Source organism: Oncorhynchus clarkii, chromosome 5 (assembly GCF_045791955.1).
Source record: "Oncorhynchus clarkii lewisi isolate Uvic-CL-2024 chromosome 5, UVic_Ocla_1.0, whole genome shotgun sequence".
Classification (NCBI taxonomy): domain Eukaryota; kingdom Metazoa; phylum Chordata; class Actinopteri; order Salmoniformes; family Salmonidae; genus Oncorhynchus; species Oncorhynchus clarkii.
Genome location: NC_092151.1, coordinates 40,806,002 through 40,824,573, shown reverse-complemented (window position 1 = coordinate 40,824,573; position 18,572 = coordinate 40,806,002). Strand labels below are relative to the sequence as shown.

Below are 18,572 nucleotides of genomic sequence, written 5' to 3'. Positions count from 1 at the left end.
GGCTCAGAGACGAGACGCACCCAGCACGCTACATTGTAAACAGATCATCTCTTTAGCATACTGGATTCACTTTAAGACTTTTTATAGCCAATTTACTATATGCATTTATTTTTTAGAAGTCGTCTGCTTTTTGTGCTTTGGATTTAGTTTACATAGGCCCATGTAACAAGTGATTTCAATGTTAGACAACTACTTTGGAATTATATATTTTTCATAGTAGTTCACCGTTTGCTGTTCTAACTTTAATCCTTGTAACTTGAGGGGCCACTTAACTTATGTCCATTTGTGGTTCGCACCTCTGCCTTGGTCTCCAAAGTGTTTCTGTTTGCATCGTGTGTGTGCTTCACACCTATGTGAGTCGCTTGGGGTTTGGTTTTTTAGGTTAATGTAGTCGTTTTGTAAATTTAGTCAACTGTAATTCTGTGTGTCTTACAGCAATACAGCCCTTTATTTTATTCACCACAGAGCGGAGGATGCAGAAGATTTGGATGACGACGTTTGGGAGCCACCCCTTCCCAGCGAGCGCCCCTGCCGGTCAAGGTCTTCACCCCCCCACTGCCATGTCAATCACCCTGTCTGATGGTTCTACAGCCACTTTTCATAGACCTCTTGAAAAAGGAAATAGGGGCTTGTGGCACCATTCATCCTAACAGAATCGATTTCCCAAAGACCAAGGTAAACGACATGACAAAGACAGTGGAGAGGGGGACCATACGTTGGATCAAGACTAACAAACTGCTTTTTGTGAAATGGAAGGACACTAGGGAAGTAACCATGCTCACCTCACAGCATAAGGCATTCAATAGCGACCATGTCTCAAGGAGGGTGAAAATTGCCAATGGAGCACGGGTGAGGACGAATGTCCCTATTCCTGTTTCTGTGAAGGACTACAATGCCAGCATGGGGGGTGTCAATCTATCTGATGCTCTGATAGAGGACCTGGTAGTAGCCTTCAAGACCAGAAAGTGGGTTAAAACTTTATTTTTACCACAAGAGTGTACAAAGCTGTCATGAAGGCAAAGGCGGGCTACTTGGAATAATCTAAATCTAATTTTGATTTGTTTAACACTTTTCTTGGTGAATACATGATCACGTGTGTGTTATTTAATAGTTGATGTCTTCACTATTATTCCACAATGTAGAAAATAGTACAAATAAATTAAAACACTTAAATGAGTAAGTGTCCAAACTTTTGATTGGTACTGTCCATCTGTTGCTTTTATATTGTTCATTTGTATGTGGGACTAATACATTGGATATGCCTAGGCTAAACGTTCAGGCACTTGAGGAACTTTTTTTTCTCTTCTTTCTTTACACACATGGATATCCCCTGTATGTCCCCGACACCACCACAATGTTTGAGGTTGGTGTTGTAGAAATTACACTGTTCATAGTGAACAATAACGTTTAGGCACATCCAGTGTGCAAAAACAGTGCAATTACCACATTCGGACACTTTGGAGAGGTTGAAAGGACACTTGAATGTACCCTCGATACCCCATAACACCACCACGCTTGAATGAGGTTGATACGGTAGAGATTGTGTTTTTATACTAAAATATCAGTAATAGCACTGAAATTATCTAATTTACAGACATATGCCACTTTGGAGAGGTTCAGGGAGACTTGGAAATGTCCCGTGACCACACCTGACTTACTAAAAATCTGCCCATTTCTAGTTAGGTTTATCAATCCCATTTTTTCTACCTGCCATTGTTCACATGTTGTGGAAGCCATCCAATATGTATCCAGCTCTATAATTCACATATAGCTTGTCAATGAAAGATGAAATATAAAGTTTGTGTGCTTCATCTTGTGTATTCTGAACTATAACCCTATCTATCTTCTGATCATTTACTCAATCTCCCAGATGTCTTCCTTCCAAATACACCATGTTTTTGCATGTCAGAATCATGTAATTACACAGGAATAGCAGTTTTGGGTATGTCAATTGAGGCGAAAATCTACATTTTGCCATTACATCTAAGAGGTCAACCCGTTACCTCAGCCACATTGTCCGGCCCTCCCAGCTCGTCTATGAGTTCATCCAGAGTGTTGGGGGGTAGATCCTGAGCCAGCTTCTCCAGCTGGTCCAACAGATCTCTCTTCATCTGCTGAGCATCTTCCACAGCATCCTGACTGGTCATACAGCTGTCATCTGCCTCTACCTTGGCTGATGGAGGGATTAGAGGGAGAGAAAAAAATCATTTAAAAAAAACATTTTTACCTTAAGTGTTGAATATCTTAATCTGCTCATCCTGGACTGGTTATACAACCCTAACTCATGCTTTGGAAAATACATAGATGGCAAAAGGGGATGTGCACAGAAGTTCGACACGACACTCACCTATGGCAGGTGCGTTGTTGCTACTAACTCACCTATGACAGGTGTGCTGGAGGTCTTGACTATGGGGGTGGTAAAAGCAGGCCTGATGGAGCCCAGACCAGAGGCTAACAAGGCACTGTGGATAGAGTCTGGGTCAATGCTCTTCTTCTTCTTTTTCTTCTTTTTATTCATCTTCTCCTTGCCTTTCTTCGCCTCTTTCCTCTTTCCAGACAGCCAGGGGTCTAAAAGAGGCAGAAAGTATAAGACAATTTTCGGTAGCAGTCAAACGTCTTCAATATCATCAATCTCCCTCGCTTACCATCCTCCTCATCCTCGCTGGAATCATCCTTGAAGGGGTTGAAGTCATCATCATCTTCTCCTGAGCTGACCGACTTGAAACTGTCGTCACTCTCCGCATCATCCTTATCAGACTCCTCCGATTCGCTGTCGTCAGAGCTGCTCCCTGACAGACCACCAGACTTTCTCTTCCGCTTCTCTGGTTTCTTTATCTCAGCACCTGCTGGGAGAGAGGGAACATTACAATTGGTAAACAGCCAAAACACTTAGTCTCCCACAATAAGGCCTTTTTAAAGATTCACTTCTCATCTGTGGAACAATAAGCCAGAACATTACATAACACCTAGGATGAGTCACAGGTTCACACAAAAACACTACTGGATAGGCGGGCCTCCCGAGTGGCGCAGCGGTCGAAGGCACTGCATCGCAGTGCTAGAGGCGTCACAACAGATCCGGGTTTGATCCTTGTGACAGCCGGGCGCATGCACGCCGACTTCGGTCGCCAGCTGTACAGTGTTTCCTCCGACACATTGGTGTGGCTGGCTTCCGGGTTAAGCGAGCAGTGTGTCAAGAAGCAGTGCGGTTTGGTGGGGTCAATTTTCAGAGGATGCATGGCTCTCGACCTTCGCCTCTCCCGAGTCCGTACGGGACAAGACTAACTACCAATTGGATATCACAAAATTGGGGAGAAGGGGGAAGAAAAGAAAATACAAAAGAAAAATGTCAAAAGAACACCGGATAGGCAAGTAGAGATCTGAAGTAACCAACTGAACAAAACTAAGATCAAACTCTTCGCTGTCCCATCAGACAGGGCATCTTTCCCTTTCAAGACGATTCAATAAGCATCTAGATAGATGGACTCCGATAAATTTAGTTTGAAGTGATTCGGTTTGATTAGAGGAACGAAACTGATGCAATTCGGTGCTATACACTAACATTTGTTGCATAAAAACATGATATTAAAATCTGCTGCTGATGGAGCTCATGAGCTGGGCCTCCGAGTTGTAGAGGTCGACCGATTATGATTTTTCCACGTCGATACCTATTGGAGGACCAAAAAAAAGCCCATACCAGACAATTACAACAATACTGAATGAACACAACTTAATATGATACATAAATAAAATCAATTTAGTCTCAAATAGTGAAACATGTTCAATTTGGTTTAAATAATGCAAAAACAGTGTTGGAGAAGTAAAAGTGTAAAAAAGTAAATGTAAAAAAGCTAACGTTTAAGTTCCTTGCTCAGAACATGAGAACATATGAAAGCTGGTGGTTCCTTTTAACATGAGTCTTCAATATTCCCAGTTAAGAACTTTTAGGTTGTAGTTATTATAGGACTATTTCGCTCTATACCATCTGTATTTCATATACTTTTGACTATTGGATGTTCTTACAGGCACTATCATATTACCAGCCTAATCTCTGGAGTTGATAGGCTTGAAGTTATTAACAGCGCTGTGCATTGCTTCAAGCATTGCGAAGAGCTGCTGGCAAACGCAGGAAGGTGCTGTTTGAATGAATGCTTACGAGCCTGCTGCTGCCTACCACCGCTCAGTCAGACTGCTCTATCAAATATCAAATCATAGACTTAATTACAACATAATAACACACAGAAATACGAGCCTTAGATCATTAATATGGTCAAATCCGGAAACTATCATTTCGAAAACAAAACGTTTATTCTTTCAGTGAAATACGGAACCGTTCCGTATTTTATCAAACGGGCGGCAACCCTAAGTCTAAATATTGCTGTTACATCGCACAACCTTCAATGTTGTGTCATAATTATGTAAAATTCTGGCAAATTAATTACGGTCTTTGTTAGGAAGAAATGGTCTTCACACAGTTCGCAACGAGCCAGGCGGCCCAAACTGCTGCATATACCCTGACTGTTGCACAGTACACAAGAGAAGTGACACAATTTCCCTAGTTAAAATAAATTCATGTTAGCAGGCAATAGTAACTAAATATGCAGGTTTAACTTTTTTTCTATACTTATGTATTGATTTTCAGAAAGGCATTGATGTTTATGGTTAGGTTCATTGGTGCAACGACAGAGCTTTTTTCACGAATGTGCTTGTTAAATCATCACCCGTTGGCGAAGTAGGCTGTAATTCGATGATAAATTAACAGGCACCGCATTGATTATATGCAACACAGAACAAGCTAGATAAACCACCATGTGTAGTTAACTAGTGATTATGTTAAGATTGATTGTTTTTTATAAGATCAATTTAAATGCTAGCAACTTACCTTGGTTCCTTGCTGCACTCGCGTAACAGGTGGTCAGCCTGCCACGCAGTCTCTTCATGGAGTGCAATGTAATCGGCGTCAATTACCAATTGTTAGGAAAACTTGAAATCAGCCCTTCCGATTAAATCGGTCGACCTCTAGTGTATGTAGGCATCTGAGCTGAGCCATAAGGGAAACTGGACAACTACTACCCCACACTTTTGATCTGAAAACACTTCAAATTATCTTATTTTCTCCCGCATCAACCATGCAATGTGGGTAGCAAAAGTGATTGATGTCCTCGTTATGAAATTATCAACTTTACCCTGTATATCTAAAAATGACCATATACAATGATAGTTTTGGAAGTTTTTTGCTTGAAACAATTGCAGATGAACTTAAACAATTGAAGTCTCATGTAAGCCCTGATCAGCATGTAACCCACCTACAGCCAGATGAGAGTTGACTTGGGCGGTAGCTTAGGAGAGTTATATTCTGGTAAAACGCAATTTTTCAACAGCGCATTTCATAAAAATAACCTAGCGAATTACATTGGTTGTCACTTAACTAATAAAGCCTTCTATTGCGCAAGCCATATCGCAAATATTTGAATGCTGAAGGTGACACGCAGATGTGCCAGATCAGGAATAGGCCTACCTCTCGTTGGACAGCGCACAACTGCGCACAACTGCGCACAGTTTGACAAGGCTACTGGTGTTGTTCGGCATGCAAAATGACTTGAAGATCAATGACTGTCTACCTAATTCCAGTGCCTTCAGAAAGTATTCACACCCCTTGACTATTTCCACATTTAGTTTTGTTGAACGGAATTTTAAATGGTTCACATTTGGATTTTGTCATCACTGGCCTACACAGAATAACCCATAATGTCAAAGTGGAATCACGTTTTTGGAAATGTTTACTCATAAAAAAATGTAAAGCTGAAATGTCTTGAGTCAATAAGTATTCAACCCCTTTATTATGGCAAGCCTAAATAAGTTCAGGAGTAAAAATGTGCTTCACAAGTCACACGGACTCAGTGTCTGCATTAATAGTGTTTAACAGGATTTTTGAATGACCTTCTCTGTACCCCACACAATTATCTTTAAGGCCCCTCAGCCGAGCAGTGAATTCAAACAGATTAAACTACAAAGACCAGGGAGGTTTTTCCAATGCCTCAGAGAAGAGCACCTATTGGTAGATTTTAAAAAAATAAACATATATTGGATATCCAGATTTTCAAGCAGTGATGGCTGAATCATGTTATGGGTATGCTTGTAATCGCTAGAGACTGGGGAGCTTTTCCAGGATAATGTTTAACGAAACGGAGCTAAGCACAGGCAAAATCGTAGAGGAAAACCTGGTTCAGTCTGCTTTCCACCAGACACTGGGCGATGATTTCACCTTCAGCAGGACAATAACCTAAAACAAATCTACACTGCAGTTGCTTACCAAGAAGACATTCAAAGTTCCTGAGTGGCCGAGATACAGTTGACTTAAATCTACAGCAAGACCTGAAAATGGTTGTCGAGCAAAGATCAACAACCAATTTGACAGAGCTTGAAGAATTTAAAAAATAATAAAGATGGGAAAATGCTGCACAATCCAGGTGAGTTATTGACTCAAGGGGGTGTGTATACTTACCTAAATAAGATATTTGTATATTTAATTTAATACATCTGCAAAAAAAATAAATAATCTAAAAATATGTTTTCACTTAGTCATTATGGGCTATTGTGAATAGATGGGTAAGAAGGTATTTTGAAATAAGGCTGTAACAAAATGTGGAATAACTCAAGGGGTATGAATACTTTCTGAAGGCATGGTACAAAGTTTGTGAACCTGCGATTCGTAACGTTTGAATCGATTTTGGGTCCCGCAGACCAATGCAATCATATCTTAAACATTTGAAACCAGGACCAATGAGTATCGAGTGTATCATTACAACCCTACTGCCTTCCCTCCAGTACCTTTCCTCTTCTTGCCCTTTTGCTCTGCGGCGGCCTCGCTGGGCGATGGCGTCTTCTTGACCGACAGGTCGATGCCCAGCAGACTAAACAGCTTTTGTCTGTCTGGAGCAGGGAAGTGCTTCTCTATCAAGGACTGCAGAACACCTCTGGGAGGGGAGATGGCAAACACCTTGTTAGAGATAGTACTAGCATACAGCTAGCTAGCATTACAGATGTACAATACTAGCCTCAATGTCACCAATAAGAAAAGTATCACAATAACAATCCACAATACATGTTAAATATAATATCCTAATAGATTCCAAGTTGTTTCTCAGTATGTTCTCTTCATACAGGGTATCTGCAGGTTGCATGAAGTTTAACTTGGACTGCAATTTAATACAAATGTCAGCGCGCATCACACAGACGGCAATATTCCCCATCAGAAACTAGCTGAGGAGCGGTCAACGCCGTTCTCATATTAGTCAGAGTTGAGTATTGATAACTGGTCGTGCGCTTTGCTCGCAACATTGAGGAGCCATCAGTCGATATTTGTAAAAATGTCAATTCAAAAAAACACTTTCATGTACCTCTTTGGCCTATACAACTGCGCTCCTTCCGTGGGGTGATGACATTTTATTGAATACAGACTTTTTCCTAATTTGTGTTGCTCAACTGGAGACATAGCGGCCTTGACGTACTACGTAATCTGAGATTCAATTGACACAAGCGCATTTGTGCTGAGTGAGCATCACAAATTAGGAAACGGTCTGTGGTTGTATTCGATAAAAGTTTATTTAAAAGTATGAATTTCAGCACTGCAGTTAAGCAAACAGTTACAGGTAAGCGTTTCCAGAATAGACATTTGTGCAAGTATCGACTGATGTTGACTTGATGGTGCTGCTAGGAAATCATGCAACCAGTTATCAATAGCAGCTATAATGATACCACTGGAAAGAAATGCCTTTAAGTCAAACATAACCCTGTTTTACACAGTAAAATTGGGGTAACTCTCCATCTGGAAGACTAGGCCACTGGGTGTGCAGGCTTTTGAACCAGCACTGCTCAAACACACAGTCAGCTTAAGTTCTTGGTGACAGGGGGGCAGTATTGAGTAGCTTGGATGAATAAGGTGCCCAGAATAAACTGCCTGCTACTCTGTCCCAGATGCTAATATATGAATATTATTAGTAGTATTGGATAGAAAACACTGAAGTTTCTAAAACTGTTTGAATGATGTATGTGAGTATAACAGAACTCATATGGCAGGCAAAAACCTCAGAAAAATCCAACCAGGAAGTGGGAAATCTGAGGTTTATAGTTTTTCAACTCTTTGCCATTCCAATATAGTGTAAATGGGGTCATTTTGCACTTCCTAAGGCTTCCACTAGATGTCAACAGTCTTTAGAACCTTGTGTCGGCTTCTACTGTGAGGTGGGGGCAAATGAGAGCTGATTGAACCAGGTGTCTGGCAGAGTGCCAGAGGCTCTGAGGCACAGTCACGAGAGAGTTCGCTCTCGTTCCACTGCTTTCTACAGACATAGGAATTCTCCGGGTTGGAACATTTAACATTTATGATAAAAACATCCTAAAGATTGATTCTACACTTAGAAACTTGTAAAACTAATTACGGGCTGTAATAACTTTTTGAACTTTTCGTCCGACGTTCGGTTGGGCTTGAACGCGCGTTTGGATTTGTTTACCAAACGCGCTAACAAAAGAAGCTATTTTGACATAAATGGACATTATCGAACGAATCAAACATTTATCGTGGAACTGGGATTCCTGGGAGTGCATTCTGATGAAGATCAAAGGTAAATGAATATTTATAATGCTATTTCTGACTAATGTCGACTACACAATATGGCAGATATCTTTTTGGCTGCTTTGTTGTCTGAACGCTGTACTCTGAATATTGCATGGTTTGCTTTTTCCGTGAAGTTTTTATTTTTTAAAATCTGACACAGCGGTTGCATTAAGGAGAAGTGTATCTATATTTCCATGTCTAACAATTGTATTTTCATCGACATTTATAACGAGTATTTCTGAAAAATGTGTGGCTCTGCAATATCACCGGATGTTTTTGGAACTAGTGAACGTAACGCGCCAATGTATACTGAGATTTCTTTATATAAATATGCACTTTATCGAACAAAACACATGTATTGTGTAACAATGAAGTCCTATGAGGGTCATCTGATGAAGAACATCAAAGTTTAGTGATTAATTTTATCTGCATTTGTGCTTTTTGTGACTCTGGCTGGAAAAATGGCAGAATTTTTCTGTGATCTAACAATCATTTGTGGTGCTCTCGCTGTAACGCCTATTTGAAATCGGACACGGTGGTGGGATTAACAACAAGATGACCTTTAAAATGGTATATGATACATGTATGTTTGAGGAATTTTATTTATGAGACTAGTGTTTGAATTTGGCGCTCTGCACTTTCACTAGCTGTTGTCATATCAATCCTGTTAGGATTGCAGCCCTAAGAAGTATCTCTAATTCCACGTATAACACTTGTATTTTCATCAACATTTATGATGAGTATTTCTGTGAGTTGATGTGGCTCTCCGAACAATCACCGCATGTTTTAGAACTACTGAACGTAACTCACCAATGTAAAAATTCGATTTTGACATAAATATGCACTTTATCGAACAAAACATACATGTATTGTGTAACATGAAGTCCTATGAGTGTCATCTGATGAAGAGCAAAGGTTAGTGATTAGTTCTCTCTGTTTGTGCCTTTTGTGACTCTTCTCTTTGGCTGGAAAAATGGCTGTGTTTCTCTGTCAGTTGGTGGTGACCTAACAATCGTTTGTGGTGCTTTCGCTGTAAAGCATTTTTTTTAAATCAGACACTGTGGCTGGATTAACGAGAATTTTATCTTTAAAATGGTGTAAAATACTTGTATGCTTGACAAATTTTAATTATGAGATTTGTTTTGAATTTGGCGCCCTGCACTTTCACTGGCTGTTGGTGAGGTGGGACGCTACCGTCCCACATATCCCAGAGAGGTTAACATGGTCAAAGTCTACACAGCCTGTAGCTCTCCTGGCAGTATTATGCGATAAGATTATTACATTAGCTTACAACCAAAAAGTCTAAAATAATTCACTCATTCAGTGAATCAGGTATCAAACAGCTATACTTCAAAAATGTAGCTAAGTTGGAGGGCTCTAGACAGACATTTCCAGCACAAAGTAAGACATGAAAGAAGTTAGATGAAATAGCTAACATGTTCAGGGAATGTATAATGGCACACACACACACACACATTTGGATAGCTCACTAACATCTTGAAAGCACACCTCCAGTATTATTTTATGTTTCTTTTTGTTTAACGGAAACACTGCAGTCCTCTCCGTTCGCAAAAAAAGGACTCCTAAAAGCCTTTATATCAGATGAATTCATTTAAGACGTTAAGGACCAGCGGACTCCCTGCCTGGGTGAAAACTTACTTTGCGGTGGAAACAAAGTCGTTCAGCTCTCCTCCTCCTTCCTCCAGGGCCTCCAGTGTTCTGGCCTCTCCTGTCGACTGAAGACCAATCACGACACACTACAGAGAGAGACATAGGCCTCTAGTCACACAGTCTGGGTTCACAGAAAAACATACGGGAGAACACCAGTCACCTCCTCTCAAACCAACCACAATACACTAAAACCAATATGCATGTGGCAGTATTCCTAAACTTCTTAAATCTGATGTAAAAAAAATAAATCTAGATTACTGCAATGACAATCTCGTATTTTTATCTTCTGAAACATCCCACCCACCTTTCCGTTTTTGACCTCCTCCCTGGCAAGCTGCACCACCCTGCGGACCTTGGAGGCAATGCAGAGGTACTTGAAGAACCTCTGGTGGGCCGACCAGAACTGACCCCACATGGACTTCTTCATCCGCTGCTCTGCCTCCATCAGGTTAGCAGCCGCCTGGAACTTCTCCCGCGCAGCCACCCACTGAAAGACAGGACAGGGTTAAAACAGATTTTGTTTCTGAAAAGATCCTAGGGGAAATGGTTAAGGTTAGGATTAGGTCAAGGCTCCTTACCAGGCGTACAGACTTGTTGTACATCTTGATGTAGTGGGTTGTCAAGGGAACCTCCTCAATCTTGAACGTGACACCTGTGAAACTCAGCTGCCTGGCAATGTACATCCCCCTCAGCTTCATATCCATGGCAACTATCTCCATGGCACCAACACCTCTGAGGAAAAGGGAATGCAAGGGAGGAAAAGGTTTATTTGGAATAGATATTTCTTAGAAAGTAGAAAGTATTTTGTGATACGCTAGATACCATATCAGTAGACATAGACAAGGGGAAGTATAACAAGACTTCAGCAGGAGAAGTTTTTCTACAAAACAGATTTATCTGCATATTAATTTTTTGTATCACTTTAAGGGTTGAAGACATTCTGCCTCTACAGATTCCACCTGTCAAGAGTCATAACTTCAAGATCCCTTGCTGCCTCCATTCTGTGGCCGTTTTTAAACCACAAATACGCTGCACCACTATGACGAGTTACTTGTGTGTCCGTCTCCCTCACCTGCGCTCCACAGCCTGGATAAAGTTGCTGAACTCTCTGAAAGGTGTCCCCTCTCCCCAGATTCCCAGCCGGTTCATGTAGGCCATGTTACGGGGCTCAGACGCACCTGAAAGAAACGTATCAAATAATGATAAAATACCACACACACAGATGGAGAACACTTCTGTTCATTTAGGTTATTGTATCTTGTACTATACTTCCCACCATCTTTTCCATATAGCGCACTTAGGAGCTACACGACAGATGGTTCAGGTAGAATAATGACTCTGCTCATCATTTGAAGCATGAAAACGCCAGCAGACTCCTCTCTAGGCGGTTAGTATCTTACCAGTGGCACTAGCGTACACCACCCGTGCCTTGGGCAGTTTGTTCTGCAGCTCCAGGACTGCCAGTCCAGTCTTGGTGGGTTTGGATGACCCGATGGGACAGACATTTTTGGCTTTGTGACACTCATCATATACAATCTAAAAGGGGCTTGGATTAAGGAAAGGTGTTATCGTCACTAAACAACTGACACTTCCATCTACAGGTTTACAACAACTCCTACTAAGGGCAGTTACAGATTACAAACTCAGTATAAATGTGGACAAGTTGTATTAAGGGCAATTATGTTTTCTATGATTTGTTTTTACAGTAGTCATCTGTTGGTCAATGAAAGGATACGACTCCGTCAAAGTCCTCTCCACACCAGTGGAGCAGCTGTTTGAAGCGGGTCTTGTACTTCCCTCCAGACTGGCTCTCTCCGATCAGAGAGGAGTAGGTAGCAAAGATCACCCCCTTCTTCACACTGCCATTGTGTTTGGACGAGATCTTACCATACTTAAACTGGGACAGACAAAATAGAATGGGTTTTGAGTGAAGGCGAACAACTCCTTGACATGCATGTGAACACGTCATTTTGGAAGGCAGATATGAAAAGCATATCCAGTGTGAAGGATCCTCTTCAATTTATTACCATGAACGAAAAAAGCATGGAGAAGTACATCTGCACACAGCGGGCAACCTCTTACCTTGTTTAGTGAATGGACCTGAATGTTCTTGGCTCCTATGTCTTTCAGATCCCTCTCCGCATCATACTTCAGGTCATTAGAAACACTGAACCTGTGAAGACGGAATAGCCTTTAAGAAATGGGTGTGTGTGAATATGTGTGTGTAGTTTCATCTTGTTTCATTAATGGGATGTATCAGGTAACCCTAGTTACAGTTTTACCAGAGTGACCTCTTTCTACCGAGGAGGTAGTTCTCGTAGATGATCCCAGCGATGGTCCGGCCCTTGCCTACTCCGGCCCCGTCTCCTATCAGATAGGACGCTCGGTCGCCATTAGGGAGGAATGTCTCATGTTGCTATGGAGACAAGAAACATTTCAGTATGTGAATGCTCATCTACACTAGTACATAAAGCAGTGCCAAGCTGTAGTAGGGTCTTTATCTGGCCAAGTGAGCAGTGGCGTAAGTGTAGGCTCTTTACCTGGGCAGCGTATGTGATGGCCTCCAGCTGCAGAGCAGACAGCCAGCCGCGGTCGACAGTCTCCTCTGGTATGGACATTCTGTACCAAACGTTTGGAGGCTTCACACTGGACAGGGAGCTGGTCTCCACCACTGGGTCTGGGTGACGCAGCCCGATCCTCACTGGAACCATCAATCAACAAATCAGCCAGCTGACCAATCAAATCTTTGTTTTTCATTAAGCCCTCTGCACCCTCAAAGCAAACACTCAGTGTGCACCTCTGCATGGGCTCCACCCATCTTTCATCAGTCAATATGATTTGACTATGATAAGTATTAAGCCTGGTTCACACTTCAGGATTCAAAAGTGCAAAATCAGGTTTGTTTTTAAAATCCATTTTGGAATACTGACTGTCCAAACAGCAAGTGACCACATCGGATGTGTGCTTGCTCAGACTGTAGTCATTTTTTGACCTGGCTATGCTAGTTGCCATGGCAATGGCAGGTTTGTGTGCAGATGCGTAGGCTGATTAGTGGTGCTCGTGCTCCCTCAATCCATCAGAAGTTGTTGTATAGCAAGCTAAGGTGACAACGATGGAAGTCTCCGATCTGCATTGAATCTTTGAAATCATAGTGGAAGAACACTTACAGCCTCAAAGTATAAACAATATTATTTTTGGCTAGCCACAGCAGTCACCTAAGCTAGCTAGACATTTAGTTTGCTAGCACATTCACTAATTTGCTGGTAAACAATTAAGTTAATTAGCTACCACATACATGTCAAACACTCAGATTAGCTACCAAACAACAAGATATGCCAAATAACCGACTAAAAATCACGTGAGGGGAAATTCAATTTGACCATTCAGACAAGTTCCATGGACAGGAATCAGATTTGTCTCTGATTTTAAACCACCTATTAAGGTGACTTGAAATATGGGATTCAATGCGATTTTTGGCTGTTCAGGTTACAGGAAAAATATCAGATTCAAAATCGGATATGTCCGCCCCTCCCCCCAAAAAAGTGGTTTGAGTCCCTTCAAACTGCCAGTGTGAACAAGGCTTAACAGCTTCAGTAAACGTGAAAGGAAACTAAATAGTTGTGAGTACTCAGCCAGTAAAGCTTACATTTCATAGGCATGTACTCAGCGTATGTCTCAGCATGACCCAACTCTTCATCCTCCTCTTCCTCAGCCTCCTCCTCCATTCCTGGGAGTTTCTACACAAAGACATAATCACTTGTTACTAAGCTGTCTGAAGCATTTCACAGAAACTCAGCAGGCTATTAAATTAAATTCTCAGAAGGCTCTGTTGAATCCTAAAGAAAATAGTAATTATTAGGGAATCATTGTGTTGTTGCCGTTTATCGATAAGGGGGCTTCCACACCAAATTGGTTTGGAGATTTTTAATTGACCATACTTCGGTTCTTTGTCCACCTTAGTTTGGACTGGTATGAACACTACCCTCGGTTGTGAGCAAACAAAACAGCGCACAGTGGTTCGCTCAAAAAGGGTGGTTTTGGTCCGATTCCATTAGTACCATGGTACAGTTCTCTGCAGGTGAGAATGCAGTCCGAACCAAACACAGGAAAAGAACCAGAGGAGTATTATTGCTTGTTTGATTGCAAGCATTTGATGAAACGCATGCAATACCATAACTTGATATCTCTGAAATATTCTGTGAGTAGCAGATCATTTATTAGCGCATCTGAGGGAGACGGGGGTTTATACCAGGGATGTGGCTACTGAATATAGCCTATTCGTATCGCAGTTATAGCAGCTATTGCACTGTTTCCTCCCACATGTTGTTGGAAGACCAAAGCGAAAGTAATATGAAGTTTGGGGACACGCAAGTTACACTTAATCGACAATCATAAACGGATTTAAAGCAAGCATTTTTCTCCAATAAACAAATTACTTGCATGAACACATGCTTTTGTTAAGGCATTTTAGCTTGTTAGACATTTGGCAATGTGAAACCAACTCGAAGAAAAAAAAAACTTTAAGAAAAAAAAAATACAGTCACAAATCGAACTCTGATTCGAACTATAGCTCAGAACTGTGTGTGAAAACTCCTTGAGACTGCTAGAGTGTGTCATTGAACAGGGAGAACGGATTTTACTAGGACTCCTACGCCGTTCGCCTTTTTGGTCAAGAGTCAGCGATTGGACGACACCACTCACTAGTGTAGGTGAGAAGCTCCGCACTTTCATGTCGTCGTTCACCCAGATCCGAGCGACATCTTTACTTGACACCTCCTTCTTTATCCCGTTGTTCAGTTCCGCTGTGAGAAGAGATACAGAAAGAATACAGAAATCATTAGTGGAAGTAGAGACATCTACTGACCACGTCCACTAGAAACAAAGACTTTCAGACATGTAGGCATGATTCACTTGAACAGCCCTTGCGCAAGGTCACTTCTAAAGACACCGGACTGCTTTCAGTTTCACACACTATAGAAGTCTAAACCAACTGCATACAACTGAAATCAAGTGGTTGAAAGTGCTTTGAAGATGTGAAAACTGGACTTGTTTATAACAACCCTTTTCAACGCTGTTACACGATAACACTAAAATCAGATGACGCCTGATCTTGATCTTGTCCATACCTGGTTTATGGATCATCTTTGTCGAGACCAGTATAATTTCTGCGAGGATGAAAGCATTGAACACTGATTGAGCATGGACATGGTTGGTACACATTAATGATCCTGTGAGTGAAGTTAATCTGTACAGGGAAGGGTTTTGAAATGGCTGTTATATCCTGATCAGCGCTTTCCAAACTTAAAGAGCAACAATTTGACAAAAACCGATACGGATAGGAAAGAGGTGAATGGATTGCACCCTGGGGCTCAAAATAACATGGCCTGAAAATGTCTTCGACCAATGCGGTTGAACATTCCGAGAGTGCCACTTCTCCCTCCATAGCCATTGCTAAGTAATAAAATTAACACTTATGAGTAGTGCTGTTTGCATCTGATAGGTTTTAAAACTACGAAAAATGTCAGGTGAAAGCAGATATGCAGTTAGCTGACACTAATATACAGTCTTGGACCGGCATTACCCCGAATGCTAATCAGTAGAAACAGCTGAAGTTCACTGCTCCGTTTTGCTTTGTTTAAAGCCGGTCATTTCACAGGGAAATGTCAGAGCGCCTCTCGTATTGTTACGTCACCAACATTTCAAGAATAAAGTTCTATATGGGAGCTAACATGGCGACTCTTCTAAAAACCTGGCCTAACTCTCATATATATATATATATATATATATATATATATATATATATATATATATATATATATATATATATATAGCTCTGGCCTCTACCCCAAGATTTGCACCTCTAAATATGAGCAGTTTTTCCCTCAACGGGGTCGCCTCTGATCTTAGAAAATGGTACAGAATAGGTGAGAAACAAATGGTAGTGAAGTGTTCATGTTCTCTCAGACACCAAAAGACGAATGGGGAAAAAAAAATTGGAGTCATTGGAACCCAGTCGGGGTTCCATGAGTACCATGACTCACTGGTGCCTGTGGCTGTTGCCGTGGCGACCGGCTGGGCGATGTCTGGCGGTGGCTTGAGCCTCATGAGTTCCACCAGACTACTGCTCTTCATGGTGCTGCCGGTCCTCAACAGGTCCTTCAGCTGGATCTGACACAGAAGGAAATATACATGTTATTTCAAGGAAAGTTCTAACTCAAGTTTTCCCTCTTTTTGTTGCTATTTTGCAGATGGCAGCATCGGAACTGAAAGGCATCTTAGCCCTCGTGACACCTACTAAAATCAGAGCGTGCACACACACACACTTGTTTATTTCATATTTTCAGCTGCATTTTTGAACCCAATGCCACTCCCAGGGTAAAAGTGCTTCCTCCACTGACCTGCTCTCTGTTGGAAGGAACCACTGTGGAGACTGGGGAGGGGAGAGCAGTGGAGTAGGTAAGTGTGGAAGAGGATCCCCGCAGGGCTGAGGGAGCTGAATGGACCACCTTAGTGACTGTGATGGTGTGTCTGGCCGTGCCTCCAGTTGAGGGCTTGGTCACAACAATTGTTCCCAGTGATGGCAACTGATTCAGTTGATTTAAGACAAATGTGGTAGTTGAGGGCTGAGGCTTGTGCTGATGGACCAGTGAGGAGGGACAGGGAGGAGAGGTTGAGATGTTACCACACAGAAATTATACTGCAGTACAACACGCTATATATTCCAATTCATTATGCAACTGGGTAGTTTAATACAAGGAATATGTTTTTTTACTAAATGTGTAGACGCAGCACAAATATTCTGTGTCCTTTTTAAGTGGAAACAAACAGGAGAAAACATTTTCAAACTGTTGACTGACTAGGTTTCTTGGTAAAAGCACACTGTAACCCATATTTTGTTGAAGAGAGTTCCTACCCTGATTGAGACTGCGGGTGTGGGTGGAGCCATTGCCTCCATCCCTGAGCCAACACCCAGGGCACTGATGGAGATGGACTGGAGGACAGAAACAAAACTCACATCAGCACCAGAGAACACTAAACATCTGAAGCAGCAGCACCCGGGCTGACCTTTTTTTTGTACAAGGAGCATGTGTGCGCCTAAGTTGAAAAATGAAGGCGCACAAAGAAATATATTTGAGATTACAGGCCATTTTCTTTGTAGTAATGGCGCAAGTGTGACAGTCATGAATCTGCACTCCGTGTATTCTCCATGGCACTCAGGGGCTGCAGTAGTGAGGTAATCATTGCAAAAATGATCTGGCCGATTTTTTTTTTTTTACACAGCAAACTATTTAGGCGCATACACAAGTAAAACGGTTTCACTGTAGAGCCCTGCCCAGGCTGTCCTTTAGTTATGTATTTATACAGATCAGAGGAGAGAACGCCACTACTGAGATGCTGGGAGGTCACTAAACTACTGAGATAACTTCCATTCATTAAACTCAAAAGATGCAGAAGAGCTAGAAGCCACTTTGGACAATTGGGAAGATGCCTCCCTGTGTTTTACTTACCTGTGGGGTGGGAGAGGGAAGAGCAGCATCCTGAGGGTCAAAGTCGAACAGGTCGTTAGGGCAGATTCCGCTCTCGCTCAGGGCTGCCAAGAGCAAATCCTGTCCAGGATCCATCATCTGCAAAACAATATGGTAAGTGACATCAGCAGGGGCCGAATAGGAAAACACAATCCTCTGTTAGTGATCTAACCAAAATTGTTTGTGTCTGTAGTTAACTGTATTTTTCAACACTACTTAGTATGTTATGTCATACAGACAGTGGGCTGTCTGACAGCTTTTATTTAACAGTAAGCTGTCTAACACACCCTGATACAGCACACAATTTCACACCAACAAATACAAGCATAAGAGCTCAAAGATCATTAAAAACTACACTATTAAAAAAAATACAAATAGTTACGAGTTTTGAATCAACTGCTTTCATGTAGAATAAGTAGCAACAGATATTTCTAAAACATACAATAGAACGTAATGCACAGCTCCATGTGGCAGACATGTGACCACTGAGTGACTGTTTACCTTGGTAATCTAACAGTTCATCCAATCATCAGACCAGATATCTTCACTCAGCTGTGCACTAATAAAGTATGATGTTGGTTGCTGCTGCTACTAGTAATTAAAATAAATAAAAACTTCCCACCCAGAGCAGATGATAGCAACAGAATGTTGACTGGCATGTGGCACCGGCCAGGAAGCGTCAAGGATGTTTAGAAATGTTCGACAGTGGGTCCCAACTCTTAAAACAAATCGGTCAAGGTAGACTGCAAGAATATTCAGCA

At 41.7% G+C, this 18,572-nt stretch overlaps 1 protein-coding gene across 3 annotated transcripts in view; it reads right to left on the bottom strand.

Moving 5' to 3' along the window:
- Positions 1 to 18,572, bottom strand: part of LOC139408846 (strawberry notch homolog 1 (Drosophila)) — a 30,021-nt gene that overhangs the window by 10,108 nt on the left and 1,341 nt on the right. The window contains exons 2-21 of one of the 3 annotated variants that reach the window (XM_071153227.1): positions 17,794 to 17,910; positions 17,199 to 17,276; positions 16,684 to 16,920; positions 16,327 to 16,453; positions 15,412 to 15,450; positions 14,987 to 15,087; positions 13,932 to 14,022; positions 12,826 to 12,986; positions 12,568 to 12,701; positions 12,368 to 12,458; positions 12,021 to 12,182; positions 11,686 to 11,821; positions 11,358 to 11,463; positions 10,864 to 11,017; positions 10,590 to 10,772; positions 10,274 to 10,371; positions 6,829 to 6,974; positions 2,646 to 2,843; positions 2,380 to 2,568; positions 2,004 to 2,173 (exon numbers count right to left, since the gene is read on the bottom strand). In XM_071153227.1, the coding sequence (XP_071009328.1) occupies positions 2,004 to 2,173; positions 2,380 to 2,568; positions 2,646 to 2,843; positions 6,829 to 6,974; positions 10,274 to 10,371; positions 10,590 to 10,772; positions 10,864 to 11,017; positions 11,358 to 11,463; positions 11,686 to 11,821; positions 12,021 to 12,182; positions 12,368 to 12,458; positions 12,568 to 12,701; positions 12,826 to 12,986; positions 13,932 to 14,022; positions 14,987 to 15,087; positions 15,412 to 15,450; positions 16,327 to 16,453; positions 16,684 to 16,920; positions 17,199 to 17,276; positions 17,794 to 17,910 (2,718 nt within the window). Of the gene's footprint in view, positions 1 to 2,003; positions 2,174 to 2,379; positions 2,569 to 2,645; positions 2,847 to 6,828; positions 6,975 to 10,273; positions 10,372 to 10,589; positions 10,773 to 10,863; positions 11,018 to 11,357; positions 11,464 to 11,685; positions 11,822 to 12,020; positions 12,183 to 12,367; positions 12,459 to 12,567; positions 12,702 to 12,825; positions 12,987 to 13,931; positions 14,023 to 14,986; positions 15,088 to 15,411; positions 15,451 to 16,326; positions 16,454 to 16,683; positions 16,921 to 17,198; positions 17,277 to 17,793; positions 17,911 to 18,572 lie in introns of all 3 variants that reach the window. The other 2 variants (XM_071153229.1, XM_071153228.1) reach the window with 2 other exon arrangements.